The sequence below is a fragment of the Argiope bruennichi genome, chromosome 3 (assembly GCF_947563725.1).
Source record: "Argiope bruennichi chromosome 3, qqArgBrue1.1, whole genome shotgun sequence".
In the NCBI taxonomy this organism is placed as follows: domain Eukaryota; kingdom Metazoa; phylum Arthropoda; class Arachnida; order Araneae; family Araneidae; genus Argiope; species Argiope bruennichi.
The window spans coordinates 69391093-69414594 of NC_079153.1; the positions used below are offsets into that span (position 1 = coordinate 69391093).

A 23502-nucleotide genomic window follows, 5' to 3' on the forward strand; every position below is an offset into this window, starting at 1 on the left:
ACCAGTTTAATGTAATAAAATTACCTGCTGACAGTATCTTAAAATACTTTTTTCTGGCTTTTAAGCAAAATTCATACCAAAACGCGAAATATTTTAAAACTCAATTTCTGCCAGAGTGGCTTGTGGAATCAGAAAGTTTGTGACGTTCTGACGTTTCTTTAATTAATTCGGTACACAAAAAGTAACTTGGTATTTCTGGATTTTGTCTTCGAAATGCTTTTCAAAAATAAATAAAATGAAGGCATAGATTTAAAACTTAAAAACAATCTTTTAGGGAATGATGGACGCGATTGTGAATCGAAAATTAGGCATTTAATTAAAAATTCGATTCTTGAAAAAGTTTAAATAAAAGAAAATATTTTTTTTTACTGATGAAGATGATAGCTTAGAAGATTATTAGATTTAGTGTTAAGAAACACTAAAATTCTAAACTCTCAGTTATATTATTCTCTATCACAATTATTTAAATCTTTAAATCGTAGAAAATAAGTTTTCAAGAAAAAATCAAATCTTTTTAATGAAATAAATGTTAAACTTTTATCAGTCAGCAATAAAAAAATACACTTAAAAACACACATTTTCTAAATTTGAACTGAATGCGGGAAATGGAAAAAGCCGGTACAGTCGCTGAAAGAATTAAATAAATATAAAAAAAACTTAATTAAAAAATAAACTTAAATTAACGTCCGTTTCAAAGGAAAACGATAGATATTTTGGAACAAATGTCTTAATTTTGAACCATATTTAGGTCATGACTGAATAGCCCCCCCCCCATATGAAATCATCTGCGCCATATCTATCACATGATGTTTGACCACATCTCGACTCTTGATTTAACCCGGATATATAAAGCGGATCTTTTGTAGAATCTGGTTTCAAACTTAGAAATCTGTGATTACGTACTCTCTCAACCAGGTCACCATATATTACAATTGAGAAATATCCCCAAATTTAACATGAAGCCATCGATTTCCTCTAAATACAAAACAAAAAGCAAAAATGATGCTTGATTTACTTCATTTTAAACATTCCAAAGGCAATAACTGAAAAACCATAAAAACTCTTCAGATTTATTTACAAACGTTTGCCCATTTAAGTAGAGTGCCACGGAATGCTTGAAATTAAGGTTCTTAACCACCTTTCACAAACATATTCTACTAAGACAAACATACATACTTCTTTTTCATAATTAATGGAAATTCCATATATCTTTCAATTTTATCTTTGAAATCTAATTTTCCATGAATACCACTCAAGATGAAGAATTCCAAGTCTTCACAAGAATAATAGAAATATGAAAACTCCCACTCTTGCGCGTCGCCTTCCGCTTCCCCCCCCCCCCCGAAAAAAAAAGACTACTACTTTATATCGTCATCATCAAAAAGCACCATCTTCCTCGATGATAAAGGGAGATAGAATAAATTTATTGTTATGGCTCTTCTCACCAATGAAAAGCGCCTTCCAAGGTCACGCTTTTTGCCAGGATAGGAGATGAGATAAATGATTATCTGGCGCTGGAGATTGTTACTTCAGTATATGATAAAATGTTCTGTAAGTTTTCGTGATGAAATTGGATGAAAAAATTCCAAATGAGGATATATCCAATCTCGCTGCAGATTACATTTTATGATTAATTCTTGGATTAGACTGCAAGATATTTGAAAAGTCTGATATGAAACGGCTATGACTTATTAGAGTTTGAATATTAGATTTGAATAATTGCGTTAGAAATATTATCCGCAGTCTTTTTCTTTGACAGACTCATTGTTATTTAAAGATCACAGATTTATTATTATAATATTCTGATTATTATCGAAAATAGAAGGGCAGAGAATGTTTTAACATGTCTTTATTACAGAATAAAATGCTCATAATAGGTATAAAAGGCATTTCAAGGACATTAAAACAAACGAATCGAGATGGGTCTGGAAATTTGATAATTATTAATATATTCTAAAAATACCCCTCATACCTGAATAAATAAATACTAAGTGAAGGTTCTTGGAATAAGTAATTAGAGTTGGTTGTTCGCACTGGCAATTTTAATTACATTATTTTTCTAATTGTTTTTTTATTGGTTGGATTATTCATAAATGAAAAAAGAACTTAGATTGGTTATCATTAAATATTGAAATAGAAATAACGAATATTAAACACGTGTTGAGTTATTAAAAGAAACAAAATAACTAAATATGAAATTTTTTTTGGTATAATGCAGAAATATTTTCCACATATTAAAGTAAATACATATAAAGCAGACATATAACATTTAATTAAATTTTACTCCTTTTCCCTTATTATTTAGAATTCTAATATATTAAAAAATGGAAATACTTAATATTGTATAACAAACAACACAAGGAAAAAAACGCAGGAATTCTGCGTTTTTCATTTGAAATTTCATTATTTACGATTTTTCAAAATAACCATCACGCAACTTAGGTTGGGACTTAATTGTTTTATGACAGCTTTCATTTAACAATGATCAGTAAAATGATTTCAATCTAAAACTAATGTAAAACATATTTTTATATAAACGAAAATATTGACTAGTCAAATGGTTTTATGCTTTTAAATGATAGGAATTAAAATATGTCAAAGAATATCTCATGTTATCAAAGAAGTGTAGAAATAATTTGAAAACAAATATATTTTTATTGCTTGTATAACGAAGGCTGTTACCGGCACTGTAGAAAAATAAGATCTCCTTATCAATGCAAGCTATGAAACAGGATAAGGATGTGGAATATTTTTATTTATCCCATTAAGTTAAGGTGTGTATTTGTGCACTTTCAAGGTTTTAGCTCCTTAAAACATATTCTTTTGTTATACATTTATCTCAGGTTGCATAGCTTATTTCAGAATGCTGTATAATAGTGTGCGATACTGCATTATATAATTCATCATTTGATATCATACAATATAAATGTGCTAATAGGGATGTAAAATATTAATTTTTACTTATAGGAATCACGTGATTCACAAAATTTTTAAGTTCTTGTTAAAGTTCTAATTTTACTATTTTGTTAAAGGGATAGTATGTTACGAATTGGGATCTACGTTATAATATAAACGTTCCTTTTTTCAGAAATAATTTAACAATAATTTTTGGAAATCATTAAATAATTATTGTAATTTTCGAACATTCACAAGTATATCAGTATAGATTTTATGGAAAAAATAACATTTCTATTTTAATGCCTTCTTTTAATATTTAGATTTTAATGACTTCTTTTAATATTTATATCTTAATGTCATCTGTTTTTCACATAATGCAATATTGTTCTCTTTAGTAGTTTCGCAGAATTATCTTCATTTTTATTTAATTTTTCGAGATAACATAACTTGTTGGCACTTCTATACAATTTAATTTTCATTAAAATCACAATATATTTTAATTAATGCTTGAGAAACAATCAATATATATAACTCTTCAAAGGCTTGCACATATGAGTAGTAGCCTCGAAATGATTCCCTCTGGTCCTTTCATACCGGTTAGCTGCTATATCACTGAATTCTCCGCTAAACAAACTACCTCAAAATCACATGCGTTAAATATCCGTGGAATGTAATGACTCATTACAGAACAAAGGTATTTCGCAAGGGTGGAGAATATGCCAATTTCATCAACTCATCCTCTACAAGATGTTCTGTTCCAGAGAATTTTACAGGAGCTTTGATAATTTCGAACAGTTGGGGAATTTCAAAAGGAACCAGGTAAAAGGTGCTGGAGGATTCGATAATTCGGAAGGGATTTTTAGTTCCTTGTCTAGTTGTTTCTTTTGTATCGTGAATGATTCTTCGCTGTGATGTGATAAGCATTTAATTTTCATTGTGATATAAAATTTGTATTCATGGGAAGGTCTTTTTTCCTTTATAATGTTCAAATGCTAATAAGATAGTCATCATTTTATTATACACTGGATCTATATGTGGGATGGTCATAGTTAAAATATAAATGTTTAGAATTTAGTTATTAATTTAATATTGAATCAAACGTAATGGCATTTTATGAATGTGCTTAGTTAATGTGATTAATCGGTTATTATTAAAAACATTATTTGGTAAAAGTAATTTATACTATTTGACGTTATATAGGTTGTCATTAATAATAACCTTATAATCGTATTGATAATTATGTATGTATACTATTTAAATTTATTTATAAAAAGTTCAAAAATTAGCCACTAGGTGGCGACACGGTACTGAATATTAAAAATTGGCAGTAGAATAGACATAAAAACTAATAAAGAAACATTTTGTGCAAGTGATTAAAATTTAATAAACATGTCAGTTCAAGAATGTTTTAAATTGCTATATTTCTTTATAATATATAACTGATATATTTTGACTCATTTTCAATTTCCCTGTTAATTTTATAGCTATAAATTTAATTTCTTACAGAATTTTTTTCATTACCCAGTTTTTGAAATATATTCAATATGTTTTCTTTGAATTTATTTTACCATGCTCATTTTGTAAATAATACTGTGAACTATAGAATGCTGCTATCTTTTATTAATCTTTATGATGTATAAATGTAATACGGTGTCTTTAACTCGGCTAACTTATGACACATTTTCGATGATAAATAACCCCACAGTCGAATACACATGGATTAAAATCAACCTAATATAATTTAGCATAATTCATATTCTTACAACTCGGGTGTGAAAGACAAATAGTAAAGGGAAAATAAGGCAATCATGAAACATATTTCTATCATAAAATGTCCATTAAATGTTAGTCATTCAGAAAAATCGTTTTTCCTTTCTCATATACGAAATTATAAAGAAAGTACTGTAATCTTTAAAAAAACAAAAATCGGACTGCAAATTTTGAAAACTTTGCGATTGAGTTCCAAAAAGACATTTTTTGGAATTATGTATGTCTTCCGTATGTCTCTGAATACGGTAACTTAAACAAGTTTTGAGCTAGACAAATGAAATTTGGTAAGGTGACAACTACAACAACTACAAAAACTCAACAACTTCAAAACGTGAAGAGCCAAGTATTAAAAATTTGGTAAAGTTTAGCATCTTAAGTGTATTATTAAATTTTGAACAAAATCTGTCAAAGGATTAATTTTCATTGTATCTGTTCTTTCATATTCAAATAAATTCAATGAAATGATGAATGAATGAAATCAATGAAGTTTGGAGTGCGATTTTGTGACTACAACTGCTGCCTTACTTCAAATTTAATTTCCACCAGCGTCCAAACTGCACATTCGCGCAACTGATTCAGTTGAAATGTTGGATTCACGTCAAAGATCGATATTTTGTTTCCGTTATTCGTCAATGCCATCGAAACATTCGTGATTTTACCCAAGATACACAGTTTCGTGACAGTTTTTTCTTTATCCACAAATTAAGGATAAGACTTTAATTTGAAAGGAAGAGAGGAATCATTTAAATATATTGATAAAAAATGGACCAATTCATGTTTTTTTCATAGAATTATAATATGATGGTTTAACCAATTATTTAAACAATTAACCAAATATGATTACCTCAAACCCGCAACCATTTGTATTTGCTGGAAGGAGTCGTTAATATACAAGTAACAAATTGATATTTTAAACTCGAAATTTGTCTTGCATATTTCAAGTTATCAAGCTGAAATATGATCCCATCTTGGGAAAGAATACTTAAAAAATATCTTTAGTGATTTTAGGAACGTTTGATCAAATCAACTTGAGTAATTTTTGATAAAATATAGCAAGCATATTTTTCATCGCTCAATTACGATTATTGTGCTGATAAAAGAGCCTTCTATTTATGAGCTAAAATTAAAATAGCAGTTTTTATAAATTAGCTTTATTTCAGCAAATAAAAAAATCCCAAATGTTTTTGAGATAATTTAAAAAAAAAAAAACAGTGAATTCCTTGTTTTAGTTTGTAGCTGTTTTGAACAGGAGAATTCAAAATTATTCCGATAAACATTAAGAGTATATCAAGCATACTAAAGCATACTTTTGTAGATAAATATAAAAATGGGATTTCCTATGTAGTCCATTTGAAATCATCAGTCCGGTCAGAATTATTTCTGTTTATAAATGTAGTAAAAATAGATAGAGTTGTATCCCGAGTTGGTATATTTTTAGGAAAATAAATACTTATAAAACGTTTTACAAATGTATTAAGTAAACCTTTTAGCTTGTATAAACACAAACCATGACAAAGTATGAATGATTTCTTTATTAATTAAAAATAAAATCTTACTTGAAAATTTTTATTAAAACATATCATAACCTGTATGCAGAAATCTGTGCTTTTCTCATTATAAATCATAAAAAAAAGGAACATAGAAAAACTTAAATACAAAAATAGAAGGTTGTAAAATTCCAAAATTGTGCCTAATACTGCTTTAAAAATACAGCAGATATGCAGCAGAATAATTTTCAGAGTATGCCATAAAGTCTGCTTTTAAATTATACATGATAGTAGTTACGTAATAAAATATATACCATTTTATGAAGACAATCTATGATGATAAAGTCTGCATCATAAACTGTTTTCATAAAATGGTATATATTTTATTACGTAACTACTCCATTAGAGATTTACTACTAGCCAAAAAACGAGACATTTAAGAAAATAAGAAAAATTTTTTAGAGTAAATGGAGCGTTTTTGATCAGATCTTTTAAGTTCCCATAAATTCTTAAAACTGATCAAATTTTAATAATAAACTGGTTAAACTATAACTGATTAATCAGTCATAAAATTTATAGACAGTGTTTATCCTGTGGAATATCCTTACAAAAATAATACGATATTAACAAATACTATTCAGTAATTACTAAATTGTTATGCACATTTAATCAACTCATTAAAAAGATATTTATTATTATGTTACTACAAGCTTAGAAAGACATCGCTAAAAATATACTAGGAAAAATTTATTAGTTCTATATCTGAATGTTTTCACTCCGGGCGATTTAATTTTTTAATATTTTTGTCCTCATTTTGTCATAAGCGATTACCTAACCTTTGTAAACCTCTTCACTATTATTTTTAAATAATGATAAAACTAATGTACTTCAGCGTGGAACGTGTAGAGCGTTATGAGTTTAAAAATGCATCGTCAAACTCTCGAGTGTTCTCATACCACTCACATTTTGAATGCCTTTAATATAATACAAAACTTGGTTTTTACTTGTCTGCAAAATGGAAAAAAATTCTCCAGGGACTTTCCCACACTTATGCTGTGCTGTCTTGAGTCCTAATTATAGAAGTTTCTGAAAGTCTTTTACAAATCGTGTTTTTATCAAAGAAGTCGAGACATACCTATAGAGACATTCTTTGGAAATTCTTGCATTGTTAAATAACCATTTTGGCAGTAGATATAATATAAGAGTTTTTCGTTTTTTACTTAAACCCTGGAAATTCCTTATTAAGATCCTTAAATGCTAAATGCTGTCTTATTCTTACTTGGGTGAAAGTTTAAATGCTTTTCTGCCATTCTGACATTTTTAATGCTTATTCCAGTTAAGGAATACATTTTAGCAAAATAAGTGTTTTCTTCAACAGAGTAAACTTTTCCTTTTATTTGCATTTTATTCAATGATGTATTAGGCTGAATATAATAAAAATTTTATTTTGTTTTGAATAGAATATTTTAAAAAGACTAATTTATTAGAAATCGCAAAGGAAAGGAATTTTTTAACATAATAATATATGAAGTTGGCATGATATCTGTAACTTACGTCAAGCTAATTGAATAATAAGAAAATTATGATACTGTATTGTAACTTGCGAGATACAAATTCAAAACGGTCTATAGAACAAGCTATATTGGATCTAAGGCAAATATGGCAATATTTTTTTGGATAGTGGGCACTAGCAGAGAAATACGTCGCTTATCTAAATACATATATTACTTTATTTATTGGCATTTATTCCTAAATAAAAATTAATGAAAATGCTAATGTTTTTCTTCAATATCTTGGAAACATATTATTGTGCAAAAAGCACTTATATAGCATTGACATATTTTCTGCAAATTATGAGATCTGAAAGTCTTTATTCACTGAATTTTAAGGCTGACGCAATTCAGTCAGATGGAATGAAGGAATTTAAATCAAATTTGAAACATTTTAATTTTGAGATGTATAGGATATAATGCTCGAATTTTGTACTAACAATGCACTTTTAAATTTATTATAAAAAATCTCTCGTATTCTTAATATTTCTTAAGTAATATCTTCACTAAGATCGAATAGCAATTGCATCATTACATTTTGCCAAAATCTTTCGTTAAATACAATTAATTAATTATTTACAATTAATAATCTATCAAACTGAATGCCCATTTTCAATAATAACGCTTACAAATATTTAGGAACTAGAAATTGAAACTTTCAGAAACTTTTTTCTGCCAAAAATAAAGTAAATAAATAATGAACATTTCCAATCTGATATTTAATTTATTAAAACAGTAACTGCAAACCCTGTGTTATTCGTACCTTTACTGTAGCTTCCTAAAGACGTTCTTATAATAAATCAAAAAGTAATATAATAAACGCATCCGATTCAGGAGGTTTTTCCAACATAGGAAATCCATTTGTTGGATGGTGTTTCAAAGCCATGTGTTAGTTGTTCTGCCAATGTCAAACTGGAAAAATAAATAAATATATTGATTTTAGCTTTTATAACTTTGTTTCTAATTTCATGGCATGGAGGAGATAACTGATAAATAAATAGTTTCCCTTAGAACTAAAAACAAAACTGAGTGCATTAATCACCGAGAAAATTGTTTTCTTAAAAGTAGTCTATGGATTTACAGTCATTTGTCGTACCGATATTAATTGATGGGGATTTCATAGCACTATAAAAGAAAGGGAGAATATTAAATCAAAATTTTGTTAAAATCTCTAAATGTTTCTTCCGTAAATAAAATGAAAGAAATTATTTCAAAAATAATGTTTTTATTTTGATATTATTTTATTAAGATCATTATTAGATTAATATTAATTCCTTGATGAACTGAAATATTTTCCCCTTTAAATAATGCCTTATATATATATATATATATATATATATATATATATATATATATATATATATATATATATATATATATATATATATATATATATATATATATATATATATATATATATATATATATATTAAAAGAGAATGTATAGGGAATAAGAAATTTATAATTGTACTCCTTTCATGGATTGACCCAAACGATGTTTAACAATATCTATATTCTGTATCATCTAATTTTATTTTCATTTATTATCATTGGTATTCTATACTTTCATCCAGCCGTGCATGCTGCAATTTTCTTAATATATGATTTCATAGATTCTATGAAAAATAATAAGCAAACTATATAGGACGTCATAGATTCTATGAAAAATAATATGCTAACTATATAGGATGTCATAGGTTCTATGAAAAATAATAGGCTAACTAATATATGATGTCATATATTCTATGAAAAATAATAGGCTAACTAATATATGATGTCATAGATTCTATGAAAAATAATAGGCTAACTAATATATGATGTCATAGATTCTATCAAAAATAAGCTAACTATATAGGATATCATAGATTCTATGACATGTATAAAATGACATCAAAATAAAGAAAAAATAAGAAAGTTGCAGCTGCGTATTTCCTTTTTTATATTTTACTTGAAACGTTTTATTATTCTGATATTAATAATCATGATAAACTTTTAGTATATATCGGAAACTACTCTTACTTAAGAACAAATATTTAACCAATTTTTACCCATTCATTCCATTCCTGAAAAATAAAACTTTATATTAATTTTCTTTTAATTTTCATAATAACAATTTATTCTGATCATACTTTTTTTTACATGAAATTTCTTTTCATTGTAGGCAGTTTCAGCGTGGTCTTTGCAACATCACTTCACACCATCCTAACCAGCTTAACCCATTTCTGAACAGCAACTCATCTACTCGGCAGTCTCAAGTATTATATCCTCGTCAAGCATCAGATGCTATTTTATATGCATCGGTAAGTTTCATACACCATTCTTAATTTTCTGCAATGAATATTATTGAATAAATTGTAGATACCAGTGTTTGTCACTATTCTGAAACAAATATTATTGAATTAATAGTAGATACTAAAGTTTGTCATAAAAATATAATAGATTTTTATATCGTAAATCTTTGTACCCTATCATCACAAAATGCTCAATAACATTATTTCGATATTTTCTGATATTGGCCAGCATTCGGAATATCTAGTAACATTGGATTTATAGTACAATATCTTGTGCTAATAGAGTAGTGAACTAATGAATAGGTTGTTGATTATTTAATTAACATTCTTCAATTCTGATTAGGCGGATGACATAAAAATCATACGAATCATGAAATAAATTTCGGAAAAAAACAAAAAAACAGTAAGGTGAAAAATCTTTTTTTTTGTTTCAAATTCATAAAGTTATTTTTATTTTAATCTTTTATTAAAAATAGATTACTGGTATTCCTCTGAGATATAATTTTTAAGATACCTTTATAAGTTTACTCAATAAAAGTACTTGTTTTTTAACATTGTGTTATTATTTGAATATATTTTGATTATTTATCAACATAAATTTATGATTAGCCTATTAACATTTCAAAATTCTCCATACACATCATATATTTTGCTAAATATCTGAGAATTTTCGCTTTTAATATGTAAGCGTAGATCGATAATCCATTTACGAACATCCTTTTTTATATTTAAGATGTCCTGCAGTTTGTCGTGACGAAATTTTGCAATTTTTTAAAATATACCATTGAAAATTAATGTAGAATTTTAATTGTAATGATGTTAAGCACACGAAACATTTTGTAGAGCTAAAATATCCTTTTTAAGCAGTTTAAAATTATTTTTTTTTTTCAAATACATATGTAGCAGTTTTCTTTTTTAATACTAAAATATCAACAATGAATTTAACTAAAACATTTTTTCATAGTTTCCTAAAAATATTTAATACAAAAAGAGAAAAACCACCATGAGAATTTCAGAACAAATCTCAGAGTTTAAAGAACATTGTTCCGAATGCAATACTGTCAATAGATCATACAAAATTATCAATAGTTCTAGAAGAAGATTCCGTACCGTTGCCAACTCTGTGCAGGCAGACTTTACTGAGAAACTGTTGTTTTGCGGCAATTAAACTTGAAAACTTCAGCATCTCGTCAACCACATGTTTTTTTCTATAAGGATTGAAAATAAAAGACAGATTTTATTAGACTGCCATTTATGAGTAAAAAACGGAGCTATTTGGCTAATTAATAAATTTTAGTTTCTAACATTAAAACATGATAAAATTTGGATGTACTGAGATCATCCCATTAATATTGTTACGAACCTGTGATGCGGCTTCCCAGCATAGCTGGTTCCATAGGAGGTCCCAGAGCTTGGCGACTATTTGGCGACTTGGCGACGAATTTGGCGACTTTGGTGCCAAAATAGATTATACCCGAAACATCGAGAATTTTCCCGAACCGTCCAGTAGGAACGGAGTTACGCCTCGAACGTTCCTGATTGGCTGAGAGGCTTCTAACCCCGCCTCTTGAGACCTATAAAAGGAAGCACCCGCAGCTGCCGAGCGAGCGGTGAATTGAAGAGAAGTCGGAAGCGACAGAGCAGAGTAGAGTGAACCGAGTAGTGGTGAGTCGAGTGGTGAAGCAGTGGTGAATTGAGTAGTCGGAGCGACAGAGAAGAGTGGTCGTGGACCAGTGGAGTCGTCGTAGTCCTGAACCGGCGGTGAATTGAGTCGTGGACCAGTGGAGTCGAAGAGTAGTCGGAATCGACGGTAAAAAACTGGCCTTCCAGAGATAAGCGGAGCAGCGACGGAGTGAAGCTAGTGCTGAACTAAGCTGTGCGCTACTGTCTGTCTGTCTTGTTATATGCTGCTGTGTATGCTGTTGTTGCTGCACGTCTCGGCTGAAGATAATCGTCTTCTGTGCTGTATATAGTTGTCGTCTTTGTGCTGTCCTGTGTGTCTTCGTGTAAATAAACGTCGTCGTTTTATTTTCTACTGCCGCCTGGTGATTGAGCGTTCTTCACACCATATAACTCCCACTATCCAAACGAACCGGGAAAATTTCGTAACAATATCTATAATATTCTGAAAGGAATGATACACAAAATATGTGAGTAAATATTAAAATAGCCTGTTGTGTTGTGTTTCATGAGAATGTAATGTAATTTTGACTTCATTTTTAAAGGGTTATTATAAATGATGAAGCAGGCTTAAAATATTTATTCTAAAGAATAGCAATAAACAGAGACGCATATTATGTTTCCTTGGATAGAAGAAATTTTGTTTCGAATGTTTTCTTTTTCGAAGTTTTAATTTAAGCGTTTAACATGAGCTTCATACTATGCAACTAAGATGAAATAGAGAGTCATGTCCTTGCTATATTTGAAGCAATTGTTTCTTGGTTATTAAACTCACTTCTATCATAATTCGATTTTGCAAACATTGAAGAGTAGTATGAGGTATGTTTTAAGAACATATCATGCAGTTGATTGCAAAATTCCAAGTTCTAATCTTCATCTGTTTGTTGAGGCAAAGTGGTATGGTCCCGTCTTCAGAACCCGAAAGTTCCAGTTTCGAAACCCGATTCCATCGATGAATTGTCGTTATTGGGTGTGGCGAACGTTAAAAACGTTGGGGCCAAATGTCCTCCTGTTGGTGTGATGTAGAAGTTTAAAGAGGGGGTTCCCAGTTCAGATGTAGTTCTTGTCATCTAACCGAGGTTCAAAATTGCGATGTCCGTCTCAAAGTGTTGCTTTGAAAAAACATGACGTTAATATAACTGAACTAAACTACTTTATTTGTGGATTTTCTATAGTTTTTTTATCCAATGTACGAGATTGATTAGAGTTTTTCATTCTGCATTTGCAACCCTCTCCGACTCGTTTCTATCACCGTATATAAATCTGTTCATGAAGTGGCTTTTTTTGTTGAACTTATAATGAAATGCACGCTTCAATGCTACAATGGATTTACTCTTCCCATTCTAAATCACATAAAACTACTAGACCTAAAGCTTCGCAATTTTCTATTAAAGAAATAAAAACACTGCTTTTCTCGAAATTTCCAACAATTAATTTATTATTAAAATACAAATTTGAACTTTACTATACCCAACAATATATTATTTATTTCTTTATCTTTTGTTATTCATTAGAAATTAATATTTTAAATTTGCTTCCTTATTTTGGAATAACTCTTCATATAGAAAGACTATAGATCTGTAAGCACGTTACGTTAATTTCTGTTTTATTCGAGAACTATTGATTTTATTCGATAAATATTGATTTTATGTTTTATTAAAATTTGAAGATTGAATTATTTTCTCATTTTTTTTGTATCAAACTGTTTAGAATAATCTCTCATATCTTTGAATAGTTCTCTTGCAGAATGACTATTTTATAACTTGCTTGCGATAGCACTTCTTTATTGTTACTCATGGTATTACCAATCCATATTTAATGAGTCGAAAATAATTTAGTACGAATAAAATTGTAGCAAATTCCGGACGAAAGTAGAATAAATTTTTGGCCATTCTTAATTGTGTCCCTGGAGCATTAGACTGTGAAAATAGATTACGTGAAAAGAATATTTCGAAAATCACCTGAAAGTACTTTGGGAAATTACTTTTATTCCAGAATTTTGTATTAATGTGGTAAATGAAAATAGAGGATACAAATCATTTGGAAAGCCAGTGAATTGCCCTTGGGGATGAGTGAAAGCATTTTTCTGTCCTATGGCAGGACATTAATAATCTTTTACTAAGAATTTGATGAGAGCAATTCCAGTGAAGCGACTTTTGACTCAGCACTATTAGAAATGAATGAAACCTTGCACAGATAGGTCTTTTTTTTACAAAAAATGATGAGTTAAAGTAAGATAATACGTGCTACTAATTGCATGACATTCTCATTTAGAATGTGTTCCCGGATTTGAATGAAAGCTTTTTTTATTCCTTATGTTTTGTGGAAGATAGTAAGAAGCTATATGAAAAGTCACCAGAAAGTCTATATGCATTTGTATAAGAAAAGAAAATCTTTATAAGAAGCGATATGAAAAGTCATCAGAAAGTCTATATGCATTTATACAAGAAAAAAATCTTTATAAGAAGCTATATGAAAAGTCACCAGAAAGTCTATAATCATTTATATAAGAAAAGAAAATCTTTATAAGAAGCTATACGAAAAAATCACCATAAAGTCTACATGCATTTATATAAGAAAAGAAAATCTTTATAAGAAGCTATATGAAAAGTCATCAGAAAGTCTATATGCATTTATATAAGAAAAGAAAATCTTTATTGTGCCTAAATATTGAATTTAATTATTCAGAGTATTCCAGATAAAGAAATAAAAAATATCATAATGAATATGCATAAATTTATTTTCTTCTTACATTAAAAATTTATACAAGGTATCCCAAAATGATCTTTACAAACTTTGCAGATAGATAATTCATACAGAAACAAATAATTTTTGCAATAGAATATCAGAAAAAAACTCAAAATCGGGGCGGGGGGCATTATTGAGAGCACTCTATGGTTGAGTTCAGTATAAAAAAATTGAAAAAATTAAGGTTTAATGGATTACAAATTTTTATAGTACAAGAAACATGCTATTGAAATAATAATAGTACAAGTAGTAGGCATTATGATAGGTGCTGTAATCACTAGTAGAATATCACGCCAATAATAAACTTTTGGCATAATGTTCAGAAGACTTGACGTTAGACATAATTGTGCTTAATATGATGCTATTCGTGATATTGAGTGATTGCTCTCTCAATTAGTATTACATTAAAGATGTATATACTCTATTTGGTATATTCTTTTCCTTTGTTTAATTCATTTTCAATGTCCGAAGCAAAGGTCATCCTATGCGTTTGCTATACGATGTTTTATTATCGAAATTATTTACTTCCTTTAAAATTAAACATATAAATGATGGTTCTGAACATGGAAGACTTTTATGATCCTAATTCGGTACCCAATCGCAAAAATGGGTACAGGCTGTAGGAATCATAATAGGTACAATAATGACTAGCAGAATAATAAATATAATAACAATAACAAACATTTGGCGTAGTGTTCGAAAGAAATATAGTTCGACACAGTATGCTTAACATACTGTTATTAGTGATATTGAGTTCTTTTGTTCCCAACAAGTATTCAATTAAACATGTATATATTTTATTCAATGTATTCCTTTCTTTTAGTTAATTCATTTTCAATATCCCAAGTAAAAGCCATCCTTTGTGTTTGCAATACCTTGTTTTATTATGGAGCGATTTGCTTCCATATGATTACTATGCCTTTACAGTTAAATATGTAAAAAATGTCTTTGGACATGGTAGACTTTTATGATCGTAATTCTGTAACTATCTGCAAAAATGCGTTTGGTGATCCGGATAGTCCTTACTTAATGAATGCAATAATCTCTTTTTTTACACTGGACGTTAGATTAAACGGTTTTCAGAATATATAGCACAATCACACCGCTGTTCCCTGCCTCACTGATTTCTGAAGCTATGTTACAAACTTTTTTATAATCAATGCTGCAAAAACAAATCTTGTAACTGGACTGGATATAGCTTTGTGCCCTTGTATCATTGTAATACATTGAAGGCGACGGGAGAATTAGAGTGATACCTGTATTAGTAATCAAGATCCAAGATTCTTTTAGAATTCTACACCTCCTCACAGAGATTATATAAAAGAAGTACGAACACGACTGTCAATTATTCTCGCATTTTTTCATTGTATAATGAACAATGAAAAGATATTCATAATTACGAGAATTTTAGTTCACTCTCAGTAATATTGTTGTGTTCTGTCTGCTTGAGTTGTGTGTTCTCTACAAATGATTTTTTTTGAGTACTTCCCGCCCTTCCCCTTTTCGGGTTTTTTGGAGGGGAGTAATTCTTTATCGAGAATGTAGGATTACTTAAAAAAAAGTTGACCGATTTTCCGTTAAAATAAGTTTATGTATCTATTTTATTCTTTATGTATCTATTTGTGTGAGTGAGAAATGAAATCTCCCCTTAGAAATGCTTACTAAAAATTCAAAAGTAGAAAGTTTTATAATGTTAATTTATTTTAGAAGCACTTCAATGACTAAACTAATGAGAAAAGAAAAAAAATGCTGAAATAACTTATTACGTAGTTTTAGAAACTGTTACTCACTAGGTTAATTAAGCATGATTCAATTAATAAGGAAACCTTAGTAGGAGAGTTGTTTTGACTTAGTCATTTATTAGTCAAATTACGAATCATTTTCCAAGGGAAGAATCTATGCAATGTAATAGAACTTAACGTTATACATTTTTATTTTTGACTTCACAGTATTTAATTTAATAAAATTCTTAATTTGTTATTCTTTTATCGCTTCCCGGGAGTTTGTCTTATTAAAATGTTATACATATGTTTGGGAACTCATTCTTTCATTTGTATAAAATACATTCAATGCATTTCAATATCGTTTGTGATTGTCTTTTAGAATGAAATAAATTCAATAAATCTAATCAAAGGATAATTACAATTTTCAAAATTACCTTTATTTTTATAGCTTTCAAAAGTAAGAATTATGTTACCCAGCAAACATTGATTTTGGATTCTAATACGAAATATCACGAGGAATTGTTTAGGAAATAATGTAAGGATTCATGCATTTGGGAAATAAGAAGTAAATTAAAAGCAACGGAAAGAATAAAAATATTAATAATATTTCAAATAAATCTCTTAATTTTAATCTGCATTTATATACTATGTTAAATTCAAAGCGAAAAATAATCTTAGTCTTTGCCCACCATATTTAAAGTGAGATGGAGCAGGTATTTGATCTAACTATTACAAAGCGCATTTGAAGATATTTTTTCTTTATAATGTCGTGTTTACACTCGGTCAATTATAAAACGGCCCTTAGGCAGCGCATGCGCAGAAAGTCTGACAAATGTTGTTCGGTCGACGGCAAGTAATTGTTCTGACGGGACAACAACATGCCGCTGTATTGTATTTTTGTTTTTACTGTGCATGCGTTTATAGGATTTCGCGTTTTATTTGGCGTGAAAAAAATTTGATTGTGTCCTTTTTTTTTCATTTTGTTTGTCATTTCTTTTCCGAAATTTTCCAAATTTAGGTACGTTGACCTTTTTTTTTTTAAATTTAACCATGTTTCTTTTGTGTAAATATCCATCATTTTAATACGATACGCAGTGAAAGAAAAAATATCAGGGGCGCCAAAAAGGCAATTTATAGCCAAGTATGGAATGCTGGAAACTATCTTATGAAATTATGGTAAACATAAATCAGTTCCTTTCTACGCATGCGCTGCCTGCTAGTCGTCTTGTAACTGGCCGAATGTAAACTCAGCGTAACTGTGTTGTGAAATCGATTTCTTAATGCGCATGCGTATCTTTCAGCATGTTCCGGTGATTCAATCGCGTTGTATAAAATCTGAATGAATCCTTTTATTTTCAAATCTGAATTTGAATGTTTTATAGCTATTCAAATGACAGTACAATAATCTTCAGACAACCACTATTATTTCTTCATAATTTGATTATTTACTTATACATTAAGTCTTTTTACAAGTAATATGCAAATAATTCGTTAAATATACTTATTTCAAAATACAGACATGCATTCTTTTCATAACTGAACCTTCTATTTATTATTCTCTTTTTAATATTTTTTTATCTCGATTTCTTCTTGGAACGTGCTGTTGACATGCTGTATGCGTACATGCATAAAAATGTACGCATACAACATATGCGTACATGCATAAAAATGCTGTACGCAACATTTTATGTATTTATTTTTAAACTTCTAACAGCTTTTATTTTAAGTATTGGATCTTACCTTAAGGTAGATGACTACGATAAAAGTTGATGTTCGGAAAAAATAACGAATATTACTTTATTTAATATCCTTAATTTCTAAAACATTTTCTTTATAAAAATTTTCGAATTTTGTTTTACGACTTCATTTTTTGAAAAGTTGATTCATTTTTATTTTTGTAAAATACACGTTTTAATGTTGTTTTACATCTTTAAATGGTATTTTCCCACATTCTGAATTTGGGTTAAAATTTCTAACAAAAAATGTCCTAAATTAAAATCTATTGGATGATTTTTGCTCAACTTCAATATACTAATTTCTTAATATGTTTTACATTTTTTCTGCTTCATAATAAGCAATTAAAAATATTCTAGTTATTTAAATTCTCCAAGAAAATGCTAAAAGATGATAAAAAAAATTAACAACATCATTTTATTTATCAATCAAACCTTAGTATATTTAAATAATGAATAGAACTAAAGTTTGTTTCATAAGTTAGGTAACTTATTGTAATAGATTTCTTATCTGCAAAATTTCGAAGAATCTATTCGTTAAACTTCTGACATAGAAAATGTTTGCTTTTTACCCCTTTTTTTAACACCCAAACAATGCTTCCTTGAATTTTCAAAACACTTTTAGAGTTTAACTGTTATGCTTTAGTTTCTAAGTGGTTTTATTAAATAATTTCAATTAAAAATTCAAAAAAATATAAGTAATTTTTTAGATTTTAGAAAAAAAATTCATCATACTATTATAATTACATATTTTAACCTTTGTCTGTCCTTGAACTTGATATTTTAAGAAAAAAAAGGCAGTACAATCAGCCCATATGTTTCAGACATATTTCTATAAAATAATCTATTGCTCTACCCTCAATGCCATTATAAAAATTCAGTGTATATTCACTCCATATTGGAGTCTGACATATTTAATCAATTTAATATCGAGTAAAGAATCATCAATCATAACTCTCTTATCAGGACTTTTCACTAGTTTTGGCCTTATCAGACTGAAAGTATTATCTTGTTCTCAACAATGATGAACGTTAAACTCATTTCTTCATCAATAACGCCTGTTATGTTAATAAATGTTCTTAAGAAGAAAATTTCATAATTAACTTATGAGTTGTTAATTTGTAATTAAGGTCATTTACTTTAAGCGCATTATTTTTTTTTTGTTTGAAGACTTTCACGCTTTTAATTTTCTTCTACAAAAATATTGTAATTGCCAATACTTAAAGTTTGAGATTTTGATGAATTCTGTGATTTAAATCCCTGTAAATCCCACCTAAACGTTTTTGATATTAAATATGTTTTTTTTTGGTCATGCTTTGAAGATGAAATATCTACAGTATGTAAGAGAGGTTTTATGACTGGAAATGAAAAAACAACAACAAGACATTATTATTTATTTTGAATTTGTTTAAATCAAACTAAGCCCATTTCATTTCAATGAATTTTTAAGCGATCGAAGAATTATGAATGTCCATTCTCTTTCACTTTTTGGAATGATATAAGCACTCGTGGGAGGAGTTTCTTTTTGAGAATGAAATCGCCAAAATAACACCTTTTAAGTTTCCGTAATAAATATGAATTGCTGAGAACAAATTAAGGCGAATACTACGGATAATTTAACACAGAAACATTATTTTTCCAAGTGTCTATAAAAATAATTGACTGATTGATCGTCATGCAATAAACGTAAAGTGCTCTCATCTAGGTATTTTGAATGAATGAAAAAAATTTTGGTGATATTCTGGCTTAAAAAAATTTAAATAATGTTCAGGTATATCTATACAGATAGAACAAATTTTTTTAAAAAATATTCTAACTGACAAAGAATATAATGGGCATTGTCTTGATTTTGGATGGAACTATTATATTTTCTAGTACATGAAATCGACAAAAAGATAAAATTATAATTGTCGAAGAATTCGAACTCGGGACTTTGTCGAATCTTCTCCTTTCAGATGTCGTTTAATCTGAAAAAGTTAGGGAAATTTGGAATTATGCTTTTCTGGTTGTGAACCAACACTTTGAGTTAGATGAATGAAATTTAATAAATGGTCTTGAAACCAAATTTTCAAATTGCGATCAAATTTGGACTGAACCTGTTTATAGGAAATCTACCTGATAATAAGATAACTAGAATTCTACAAAACGTAATGAACTAGATAAATAAAATTTGGTTCACACTTTTAGCCTCTAAATGACTGTTTTTAGATGCTAAAATTGGCAGATTTATCACACTTTGAGCCACATCTGCTAAAGCGTTTTCCTTCTGTCAGGCTGTGCTTTCACAAGCATGTTATCCCGACAACTGAAAAATAAAATAACTTAAATAAATTAATTTTGGTACGTAATTCTGTGACTGCAATTGTAACTCTGAGTTAAATTTTGGTTTCAAGGGGTTGGGAAAAAGTTTTCAATGTACACATTCAATTTTTTGGTACTTGCGTTTTAACTGCAGCCTACTCACAAATAAAACTCTTATCCCTCTCCTTCCAGCATAAAATTGTGAACCTTTGGTAAAATCGGAAGTGCCATTGGCGAATATTAATTGCAAAATACGCATCTCTGGCATGAATCTGATATTTTTACTGAATCTCTTGTGATTGATTGTTTTTTCTGATTGTTTCTTCAATTGATTATAGTCAAAATTAGACGTGGAGCTATAACTGTTGTCGTAAGATCAGATACCGAATTTCCTTGATTTAGGTCATTGCATTTATGAGTTATTGGTTTCACATGTATGTGAGAGTAAAGACCAACAGATGATCAAACCTTTCTCAGATTTCATTATAATAAGGAAAGAATTTATGTTTGAGATGCTTAACCAACTTATCAAATTTTATTGATCCTGATTTTTAAGTTTAGAAGTTATCGAGTTCCAAAGTAATTGAGAGAAAACATAAAATATTTTATAAAGGTTTCTAAATTAAAATCTTAAGAAATTCTTATTTAGTTTAAGAGAAAATGCAAGTTAAATCTTCAAAAAGTAATTCTGTGCAAAATTTGGCAGCTTTATGTTCAATGATATGCTCCGTGGAATAGTTGCAATGATTTTTCATTATTATATTACAATTTACAAATGGTATCTCCATTTATAAATGCTATTACGTTAAATTATTTTAAAACTTTTTTCAGTGGTGTATATGACTTATCTTTTCTTGCAGTTGGTAGCTCTCTTCTACGCTGCCATAATCCTCATCGTGGTGGGCAGCAACTGCCACAGATTTCGGAAGCAGCATTCTTCCTCAGAACGTGGAGCCAGACGGACAGCGAAACATCTACTCACTATGACCGATACAAAACTGAACATTTTCCATATCGTCTTGAAAAGGCACAGGTCACCAACCAGCTCAGATCCCCAAATAGCAATCGTCTGACGAAAGAATAGAATGCTGTCGCATTTTAGTCATCATGTTCAGAGTTTCACCTGTAGGTTTCATGCGAAACTTGTCATCGTAATTCATGGAATGATATTATATTCATGCATTGATTGTATGTAATCGGATTCAATCATATCATACGGAAACCATGAATCGTTTTTCAGTATCATGTGATGTACATGATTTCTTGATATCCAATACTAAAAAGATATGAATAAAATATTTACTTTTTGGATTTGCCCTTAACCGTGTGCCAGTGTATTTAATCGGCAAGTGTATCATGAAGCACCTTGTTTCAAAAACACATATAAATTGTTTTGAGTTTATGCAAAATATCTAGATATACCATATTTTATTGTTTATCAGTCACTTTTTGCAACGAGCTGTTAGGTCAGCAACATAGGTTACATTTACTTCCAGATAAATTGATTATATATAATTTTATGTCCATGATTGCGCCAAGTTGTCAGACACAGAAGTTATATTCTTTTAAACATACTATCTAGTTCTGCTAATAATGGAAATGCAGCCTTCTACAGGAGACCAGTCTTATATCATAACTCTGTTTAGAATGTAAATGTGCTATATTCTATTTATATATCTTTTAAATTTTGAGATGCTTTGATTAATTTTTTACTCGTGTTCTAAATTACGCAGTCAACAAAGAAGAAATTCACAGTATTGAATATTTAATGAACCAATAGAAATGATTTAAATTTCAATGCATTAGTGCCATCTATTGTTGGAAATTAAGCAAAAAATATTTTTAAAAAGTTACCAAAATTTAGGAAAACATTTCATGAGTATTAAATTAATACTAATAAAAAGGCAATTTTTTTTTAAAATTTTGAAACAGTATAGAATCTATTTTTGTATAATAATATTTTTATATATAGTTATTGGAAGAAAGCAGAAAATTTCGGTTTAATTTTTAATTAACTAAAATTCTGATTAATTTTTTTTTAAATTGCTCCTAGAACGAAACTTTACTTTCCAAGATATATATATATGCAAAAGTTGGTAATTGTTGATAAAATGGTTCAATCTGCAGAATGGCAACACATACACACACATTCATCTTTATTATCAGTATGGATTAATGGATAGAGCTTATTTAAGTTGGAACAAATAAACCCATACTTAAACTCAAAACACTTTACATCATTGAATGCAAGACATTCAAATTCTTTTCTTTCCATTTATAAGTCAAAATCTTAGTTCAAATATTCATATATCTTTTGAGCACAAGTTTAAGCTTTTCCTTACTGAAATTTTGAACTTTGATAGCAATTAATGCTTCAACTCTTTAGCTGATGAAAATAAAAGTTGACATAAATAATGTCAAAGACGGCTATAATAAACAAATTAGCATTAAAATGAGTTCATAAAAAATGAAATTTTTACGTTCTAAGATTCACGATTTTCTATAATTTTGACAACAAAAAAGTATGTAAAAACATAATACAGTATATTAGAAATATACAAAAAAAGCAATTTTTAGTAAATAGTGAAATTCTTAAAATACTGTTTTATTTGCTTCATTCTAAAATCTTTTTTCATTATTTTAAATTTCTAAGCATACTAAATTCTTTTTCATGAAAGAAGTATTACAAGAATAGGGTCTTAACGAGCTTCGAACATTATAAATGAAGAATTTTCCCCTCGTTTTAACGCAAACTTTTTTAAAACTGCGATAAAAAAGTGGATACCACAAAATCACTCAACAGTTGAAAATTTGGTGACAAATTATGCAAATTTTTCATTCCAGTAGAATATTTTAGCGATGTAAGAGCATTGTACCTCGATTACCGACGAAAATGTTAGACGTGGAAAGAATGTAAAATGTACCTGGGTGTCTGACAAAATGGGAATTTAAAATTCATGAAGGAATTCCCGTATAATTTTCTTCACACTCTGCGACATTAAACGCATTTTTGCTTTAATAAAACCACAGTAAATCCCGAGATGTTTGGTCAAAATGTTTGGTCTGCATTGTGACTTTCTTGTATGATGCTAGGTGATTTCAGAATTTTAGCATTTTGATATCTCTGAAACTGCTTGAGAAGTTAGGTTGAAAAAAAAAACTATATTTTAAAACATGCTATTCTTTATGGAATAGATAAAAAATTGAAAATTAGATAGAAAAGAAGGCCGCATAAATTGGTAACTAATATCCTCATAATGTTGATGCGACAATATATTATTTATTTAATAAAGTGAGTTTTTCAAAACACACACACACAC

At 28.8% G+C, this 23502-nt stretch overlaps 1 protein-coding gene across 2 annotated transcripts in view; it reads left to right on the plus strand.

Moving 5' to 3' along the window:
- The window catches only part of LOC129963829 (uncharacterized), a 192110-nt gene extending 170606 nt beyond the window's left edge, over positions 1 to 21504 (plus strand). For both annotated transcript variants that reach the window (XM_056078400.1, XM_056078402.1), the window contains exons 2-3: positions 9867 to 10005; positions 21043 to 21504. In XM_056078400.1, the coding sequence (XP_055934375.1) occupies positions 9867 to 10005; positions 21043 to 21255 (352 nt within the window). In that variant the 3' untranslated portion in view covers positions 21256 to 21504. The remainder of the gene's footprint in view (positions 1 to 9866; positions 10006 to 21042) is intronic.
- Positions 21505 to 23502: the final 1998 nt, after the last annotated feature.